This window comes from Uloborus diversus, chromosome 2 (genome assembly GCF_026930045.1).
Source record: "Uloborus diversus isolate 005 chromosome 2, Udiv.v.3.1, whole genome shotgun sequence".
NCBI classification, from domain to species: Eukaryota; Metazoa; Arthropoda; class Arachnida; order Araneae; family Uloboridae; genus Uloborus; species Uloborus diversus.
In genome coordinates, this window is record NC_072732.1 from 75,713,951 (window position 1) to 75,723,486 (window position 9,536).

Genomic DNA, 9,536 nt, shown 5'->3' on the forward strand with positions numbered 1-9,536 from the left:
TCAACTGCAGGAAATAAGTACACGAAAATTAGTTCCAGTCTTAGTGACAATTCAATAGATGCATTATGTATATTACTATTATTGTTTTTTTCTTATAATGTTTGTTCCTTCATTTTATATTTGCTTAAAATTAGTTTTCATAAATAAGGCTTTTTTTTTTCGCACAGTGTTATGAAATATGGCAAAAAACAATACTTTTTCGATAATTTCCTAAGAAATTCCTAATACCGATATTAATAACGGTATTCTCGTATCACGTTTTAAAAATTACATTTTTGGTCCGGTATTGCAATCTCTAAGTGCGACAAATGAAAGTGGTGTACTTGGTCAATCGACAGTAATGTGGCTGTGTGCAACAATATAAATTTGATTCAATGGCAATTAAAATGCTTGACCATACCCTATTCAAGGCCCTGACAATGACAACTCCACATTGTTAGAGTCAGAGAAACTGCAGTGGCAGTTTTTTTTCCCTTGCGCACCCTGTATGATAAAATATAAATTTTCTGCTTTAAATTTATGAAACTAGTATTTTGATTTCAAAAACTGTCTATGTATCAGAATATAATGTTTGACGCTTTTCATCATAGGCATAAAACTAAGAATTTTCTACAGAAACTATTTTTGCGTTTTCAATAGTTTTAGCTATAATTCGCAAAAAAAATAATAATGTATAAAATTTGAAATAATTTTGAGTACTTCTAATTGTTTAACGGTTTTCTTATGAGAGCAGGTTATGCAGAACTTTTGACTTGAAAAATATAGAAGCTATGCTACCAGACGCCCCTTCATGTGCAGCCTGTGGAGGCAGAGGTTTGAAACGATGTTCCAGGTGTAAAAATGAATGGTATTGTGGAAGGTGAGAATAATTTTCTGATTCAAACAGCAAAATTTTGCAGAATATTAATGTTTTCAAAAAACAATTGCTTTGCCTATAAATTAGATTTAAAAAATAACTAACAAATAAAATAAGAATAAAAATCCAGTAGTTTAAAAAGAAACAAACTTCCAAACAAGAAAGGCAGAAGGTAAAAACGTAAAAATGAGCAACAGCGACAAAAGCAATTCACAACAAACAAATAAACACAGAGGCATTTTCTCATTCCTTAACAGCTAGGGTTGCACATATGAACAATCTTTTTCACTTCTTTATTTTTCAAAAAATATTATCAATTTTTCAGCGTACAAATATCTCTACGATTGAATAGTCTTTTCTTTGTGTCATGGAACGTTTTCATATTCAAAAAATATATATTTCTTTGCTTTACGGTATTTTTAAAAAATGTTTTCAATTGTTCACGTGTGCCACTATGGTGGGGGGGGGGGGGGGGCGTACATGACACTAGCCCTGATGCACATGTGAGCATGATTTTAAAATATAGGAAAAAGATCATATTTTTTAGGAAAACTCTTTAAAATAAAACATGTACATATATACCAAAGGGGTGGTTTACTTCAGTCAAAAGTACCACTTTTAGTCATTAAAACGGATAGAATGAGCAAAAAAAAAAAAAAAACATGGACCCAGAAAATACTTTCATTTTCCCCAACAGTTTTTTTTTTTTTTTTTTTTTTTTAATTTTTTACAATGTCCGATTTTTCAAACAAGGCGTGGTCTTGATGACGTCACACGATGCACTTTGCCGCATCTTTCTACAACGTTTCCACGCTATGATAATCAAGCAGTGAATTAAAATTGCACTCTACGCTTGCTATCAAGCATATCGTTGCCAATACACGTGAGTAAAGATGCTCATTGTCAAATTTTGCAGTCTTGTAGCCTGTTCTGACAGAAAAAACTTAGAAGACTACATAGAGCAAAAATTTTTTGTTATGTATAGATTGGTCAAACTAAATATTGCTTTTAAGCTTCATACAGAGTACGTTAATGTATTTTAAAATGTTCTTTATATTCATTTTTTAACTAAATGAAAGTATTTTGTGTATTTTTATTTCCTGTAATTGTTATATAACACTTAATTATAGACAAATTATTTTGTAAAAAAAAGAATTAATAACCTAATTAATAAAAATAAATAAATATTAAGTAATAATAATAAGTAGCAAATTTATAATCTGATTATAGCAAATTAATGATTATAAATATTTATATATTTTTTTAACACATATAATGTGCTACACTAATATTAACATCACAAAGAGGATATGAGAACTGTTCACATGTACACCTAGACATTATATTCACAAAAGACCTTAGAACAAACATGCAAAAATAAAAAGATAAATCTTAATTTTTGGAAAAAATTAAACATTGTTATGAATTTACTTGAATGTTCATATAATGGTTTGCAGCAATTCAGTTTAGCTTAACTGTTAGTTCAAAATATGTTTTCACGAGTAAAAGACTGATTAAATTTACATGCAGCACATGCTCGAACTAAGAAGTTTCCTCCACAGAAACATAAAATGGCTCATTGCTCCAAACGTTTGGCCAAGAGTTTAGTAGGACCGGTATTGCCATTACTTGAGAATTTTTGAAGATTTTTCGCTTGAAGTTATCTTAGCAAAACAGCAAATTCACAAGTGTCCCATGTTCAAATGTGTCCCCCCATTCCCCTGCTTTCTATGCAACTTGGAGAGTTTGAGCAAAATTAATCTTACATTTAAACAATTAAATAAATTTTTAAAAAGCTTTTTAATGGTTTGAAAATCAAGGCATGTGAGAATAGGAGTGTTTCCTTCAGACAAAAGTAGTACTTTTAGTCACTGAAATTGATAGAATGAGCAAAAAAAATAACTTGGACCCAGAAAATACTTTCATTTTCCCAACAGTTATTTTTTTAAATGTCCGATTTTTCAAACAAGGTCTTGATGACGTCACAAATGATGCTCTTTGGCGTACCTTTCTACCGTGTTTCCACGTTATGATAATCAGGAAGCGAATTAAAATTGCGCTGTACGCTTGCTATCAACCATGGCCTTGCCAATACACGCGAGTAAAGGTACGAATTAAACATTTTGCTCTGTGAATGGCAACACTGAATGTCATTTCATCATTTGTGATGTCATCGGCAGAAGCGTAAACAATGAAAGCGCACCGATTTAAGTATATTTTTTTAAATATTAAACTTAAACTAATTATTTAAAAAATGGTCAGATCTTATGTTTTTAAGCATGCTCTTTCAGAAAAAAATGCTTTTAAAATTTTGGAAACGAACCCATTTTTTACCCCCAACCGCATAATTTATTTTTAAATCACGCTTAAAATTGGAATTAAAAATTAACGAAATTAAATTTTAAAAATTCTCATTTTGCACAATTACTGCCTAATACAAATCAAATGATGTTTAAAAAATGCATAGAATATTATTAATATTACATAAAATTAGTATTTTTAGTTGGTAAGATTGTTAATATGCTAATAGTAACCTTATTAACATTTTTTATTATAGAGCTTGTCAAGTTTCTCACTGGGAAAAACATAGAAACCTGTGTGACTTAACAGCAACTACTTCATCAACCTCATGATACAAATTGAAATGTATAGTATATTGTTTTTTGAAATATTAAGTAAGTAAAATTGTATGTAACCATACTGGAATAAAAGCTGTATCAAAATTATTTATTTTTAAAAATGATTTCAGCTGTTTTCATTAAGTGCAAAACGTAACTTTAACAAATATATATTTTTATATATACTGCAAAACATATAATTTTGACTAATCTAAGTTCTTGTGACAAAAGCTTAATATACTCAGTAGTAATAAATGCATCACACATACTTTGAACAATACTGACAAAATATTAGTGAGAATAAAAACAGAACTAATATAAGTAATCAATATAAACTTGTACAATAACAATGCAATTGAGTTAAAAGGCACATTAAATCAAACTTGTGTCAATGATTCCAAAACCAATGATTCCAATACATAATACAGCAAAAAAAATGCATTTACAAAGTTTTTCTTGCTATAATAAAAAAAAAATGAGAAAGGAAAAACTTATCAAAGTACGAAATTGCAAAATTATTTGAAATATGTATCAAGGTTATGAAGAAACCCCTATCAACACGTAAAGTTTGAGTTTCATAATGAAAACCATTCAATCAAAGCAGCAGCCACAAAGAAGCAAAACATGGAATTCTATTAACGCTCAATATTTTTCGTGAATCCAATATTTATTGTGCGTCCTTCGGATACAGAAGAGGTTAGCAAAAAAATTGCATGTTTAGCTTCTTGGTGACTTGTTTAGTATCAGAAGCTTAAAACTTTTTCTGAATGAAAAAAAAAAGTTCCTTGTAACCCTGACCTGAATACACATAAAGTGTATTTTAGATAATTTGTTGTGACTGTAAATTTCTTCTGTGAACTATGATTTTAACATTTATTGTTCTTATTTTTGGCTTGGCAAAATATTTACTTCTTCCTTTAAAATAATTGAATGTACAAACAATGTCCGTAGAAAAAAGAAAATAAAATTCATACAAAGTCTTATTAGCAGAGGAAAAAATTTTATCTTTAGGTTAATGTTTACTTCCTTGTATGAAGAGAACAGTATGCATTCACTAAAAGAATTTCACTTAGATTTCAGGACATGTTTCTATTTTTATCACACAGGAATTGATTCTATTTCTTTTGTAATGCCTACACATAACTAGGTATGAGCAACCAAAAAATCCATTAACCTATTCGGGACGGCAGTGCTCAGAAGATAGCGCTCTTTCAGGACGGCAGCTGTTACACGCGGACTGCATACAGGCCGGGACAATTTCTCCCGCTAAGCCTAATAAGCAATTTCGAAAAGTACGCATACATAATAATGGATAAAATGTATACTTTAAGCAGAAATGAAACCATTTTTCATTATATAATAGACTATATAAAAATTTCAATCATAACAAAAAATTGGATGAAAATAATTGATATTTAACAATGAAAATGCAAAATATATTATTTTTTACAATAACTAAAAAAACCAAAATTAAACAATAAATTTTCTACAAAACAGGAAAATATTTGCGCTTAATATTGTGAAATACTTGAAGAATATTGTAACAATTAATATTTTAAAGCCGCATGAAAAGTTTCAAAGCACAGATACATGGGTGCAAGACCTTCCGTCTCAGGACGGATTTCCGTCTTGGACAAAATTTCCGAGACGGAGGTCGGGACGGAAAGAAATTCGATGACCTTCTTTCAGTTTTTACTTAAAAAAGAAACACTGAGTGTTAGAAAAATATGCTGTAATATTACTGGACCGTTCTATAACCACGAATTGACATCGACATTCCCTTTATTTTTCGCCATGGGCTTGTTTTGTTTGCAACGTGCTTCTGGAGGAGTGTCTTTTAGACTCGCGCCGTTTGACTTTTTTTAGGTACAGCTCTGTTATTTCGAACTCACTGCATTGCAGACTGCGGAGTTGGTCGCTATTCTCCCTGAATTTTCGAAATAATCGTCTCTAATTGAAAATTTAGCCTTTTTTCTTGCTGTTTTCGATCATCCATTTTTTTTTTTATTTTTTTTTTTACAAATTGAACACGCATAAATGAAAATTATGTGCGCTCTTAAAATGTCTATGAGTTGAGTCTGAATCACCGATTGAGAGCGAATGCTGCCGGTTTAAAACCCCGATGGGCAACCGTTCCTGCATTTTTGACAAAGACTTGAAGAATCATTAAATTCCAATGTCATTCAATCTAACATTTGCTAAAATGGAAGTATGGGGGAGATTAAAGAAACCAGAAAAATAAAAGCAGCACGAGTTTGCGAAAAATTGCTGCTCTTGCAAAGAGGGTAAGTCCGCAAATTAACCCACGATACTGATGTCTTTAAAAGTTTATATCTTGAACAGTCTAAGGGGTGGGGGCTACTCAAGGACTCCAGTATAAAATATCGAAAACTGAATTGAAAACCATTTTTAAAGCTAGGAGTGGTCCGGGATTTATCCTCTGCAAACTCTTAAAAATTTAAAAGTCAAAAATGTTTATGATGTCTTTAATGATGTAAAAGCGGGGAGGGGGATTAAAAAAAAATAATCGAAAACTGGAATCTTAAAAACACTAATTTAGGCAATCTTTGGTGAATTGATGAGATATGGTTTTGGTGTTCTAACATGAAAATGTTTTGTAGCTGATGTATTAAAAACTATTTGAGGCTGTACTTAAGAAAAAGGGAATTTAGGACCCTCTTTCGAAAAGTGTTTGTAATTGAAGTAAAATTTTTAGGCTGTCTTTGACAACGTCAAGAGGAGCGAGAGGGCGCTCTTTAGGTGAAATTCCGAAACTGGGGTCTTAAAAGCGCAACTTTAAACGGTTTTGGGGTTCGGGGTCCCTCTTCCCCGAAAAATATTCAAAGCTGGAGTATTCAGAACTTAGCTTTAGGTAATGTTTCGAGGACTTAAGAACAGGGAATTCGAAGGCTTTCTCTCAATAAATTTTATAACTTAATTTGTTAAAACTTCGGGGATGAAAAGAACCGCAAATTTAAGTCAAATTTAGTAAACTTAGGGGAATTAGAACGTGGGGGGAGGGGGGGGGGCTCTCTCCCTCAAAAATTTCGTCATGCTGAAGTATTGAAATGCTATGTTGGCTTTTTTTGAGTGAGTTAAGAGTTGAAGAATTCAGGGGTCTTTCTCGAAACATTTTCGAAATTGAAGTCTTAAAACTTTGGGTTGTCTTTGGCGATGTGGCGCGAGGAGTTGCTCTTTTAATAGAAAAATAAATCTTAAACACAAACTTACACTACTTTTAGTAATCACAATGAGAGATGGGGGGGGGGGGGGGGGGTATTTCGCCGCTCAGCCCAAAATATCTCAGTTTCTGAAATTTTAAAAGCTCTGTTTTGGGCTATCTTTGGATGACTTAAGGGGGAAGGGTGTAGGACGCTTCTTTCAAAAAGTTTCCGAAATGTCATGTTTATAGGTAAAAGGGGTACTATTCCTAGAAAAAAATTTAGAAACTGAAGCCTTAAAAATTCAACTTGAGGGCATTTGTAGTGAACTCAGAGGAAGGAGGGTTTGGGAGCTCTCATCCAAAAAAAATTTTATGCTGAAATATTTAAAAGGCCATTTTAGGCTACATTTGAGTACCTAAAGAGGGATGTGATTCGAAGGCCCTGCCTGGGGTAAGGATTCAGTTCCCCTGTTTATTTTTTTAGTTAATAAACATTAAAAAGTGTACCTTGTTTAAAAACTATATCTATTTCACTGAAGCGGTTTTTTTATTGCTAATCTCACCACTTTTTTCTCCTTCCACCTTTTCCACTTAAGAATTATTTTTCAAATGAAGACTGTGGGGGAATGGTGCCAGAGCATTGTCATTAGTCGCCCATACCCTTCCCCCACCTTTCCTTCTTTTCTGGTTTATTGGCGCTACCTTTGGTAGACTTTCCGATCAAAATTGATTCATGTTGTAAATGTGGAAATCTTATGTCCCAAGCGATTTTATTGCTGCATTAAAAACGTTTACGATCGGCAAAAAACTAATCACGAGGAGCTGCGAACGGTGTTACCCCTAACATTATTCAACATCATCTAAAATTGCATTTTTGGAACTTCAATTTCGAAATATTGCCGAAGGAATGTTCCTGAACTCCATCCCCTCGATAATGCATTCAAAAACCGAAAAACATTATGAAAGATTTAGTACAATTTCGTTTTTAAAGCTTCAATTTTGGGAGAGCGCAGGGCGCTCCCCCCCCCCCCCTCTTTCTCTAATATTTTTGAAGGTCGCCCAATATTATGATTTTGGGACTATCAACTTGAAATAATTGATGTAGAAGTCCCTAAACTTTACCAAAATGGCCTACCATTGCGTTTTTTGGACTTCAATTAAAAAAAAGTCTGGGGGAGAGCCCCCAGACCCCCCCGTTATTGGCGGTTTTTAGGTGTTTGGAATTACGATATCAAAACGCTGAAATATTACATTTTAAAGCCTTAAAATTCAAATCAAACACAGTTTCAAAAACTGGCATTGTTAAAATCTACAACATTTATGCACATAAATTTTTCCTTAAGCACGCAACGGAGGGAGGGGGGAGGAGCTGAAAATATTTTCCGTCTTGAACACATCGCCAAACTTGCACCCATGCACGGATAAATGTGCATTGAGCATTTTACACTCATACGTAGTATTACATTTTTTATTTTTCTTTGAGCAAATTACACATCTCCGTCTAAATTCTTTGCCTTCTTTTTCAGCGTATGATTTTCGAAAGTAATACTGTATGAAGGAACTCCAACAAAAATAATTTATAGTTGCTTCAATGTGACCCAAAAGATCCATAGATGGATCAGTCATAAAGTAAGAAATTTCCTCCTCGGAAAGATAACATGTTCACCATGGCTACCAAATGAACATAAAAGTAAAACCCCTTGCTAGAATATCTCCCCTCCAATCCCATTATAAATGGAACCAAAACTAGAAATAGCCATTTCAAAATGAGTATACGTTTCCCACTTGCGAGCACATGTTTATATTTTCTTTCCAATAAATAACAGACACTTGACAGACCCCATTCTGACATCAGACAGAAAAATACTAATGCAGGAGAGCAATCATTTGAACGGAACATGGATAAGTAACGCCATCTAAGCCATCTAATAGTAAACATTTCGTTCCAAATCCAAAATGCAGAATAGCATCGTTAGGCCGGCTGAGTATTACTTACTGTAACGCACATGTGTTTTTCGTCTCTGAAGAACCACTAGCGCTGACGTAAAGACGAGACGCGTCATTCGTCCTGAACGGGTTAAAATCATTCCTGATACATTTTGACATTTTTCTAGTACTGTCTGTGGGTATGCCGGCATTTAATAAAACTTAAAAATGGTTATGCATTTTGTATTTAGGAGCTGTACATTGTCTAGTTGTTATGCAGCTCTTATTTTGGTTGCAAAAATATTTCCAAAAAGGGCAGTCTATTCGTTTTTTGTGTCAAATACATGCTAATTTTAAGCAATTTTATCGTATCAAGATATTTTTTCCTCCAGACATCATTCAAATGAAATCTATCTCTCAAGTGAATATTTCTCTGGGTATTGAATGTAGAAGATATAAGGTAACCACACCAGTAGTGGCCAGTGCTTCAGTAGTGGTCACTTCAAGGTTCAAAACGCACTAATAGTAGTCACAGTGAAGTATATTTTTAAATTATGGGTCTACAATATGAACTACCTCTATAGTAACTCAATGAGCATATTATAGACCAATTCTTCCTTAATCGTCCCATTTTTTAAAAATGTCAGCATTTCAATTTCTTCAATTTGTTATCTATTTTTTTCCACATCTCAAATTCGATCCAGTAGTGACCACTCCAAAATCTGATTTCAGTAGTGGCCATCTGACATTCTCTCATCTGAAGAATTTACATGACTTACTTTAAATTCAAATAACTGATGAATAAAATTGATTCAATACGATAGTTACATTAAGTACCAATACATAAACAAAATTATTATTGTTTATTTCTTTATTCAAAGTATATAAGTAACCTTGAAGTGGCCACTACTGAACCACTGGCCACTACTGGTGTGTTTACCTTACTTATATGATCTACATTTACATTTAAGCA

At 32.8% G+C, this 9,536-nt stretch overlaps 1 protein-coding gene across 1 annotated transcript in view; it reads left to right on the forward strand.

Annotated features, from left to right (window-relative positions):
* Positions 1-4,811, forward strand: part of LOC129217111 (zinc finger MYND domain-containing protein 10-like) — a 59,860-nt gene extending 55,049 nt beyond the window's left edge. The window contains exons 10-11 of the mRNA XM_054851362.1: positions 734-859; positions 3,414-4,811. Coding sequence (XP_054707337.1) covers positions 734-859; positions 3,414-3,489 — 202 coding nt within the window. The 3' untranslated portion in view covers positions 3,490-4,811. The remainder of the gene's footprint in view (positions 1-733; positions 860-3,413) is intronic.
* The last annotated feature ends 4,725 nt before the right edge of the window (positions 4,812-9,536 follow it).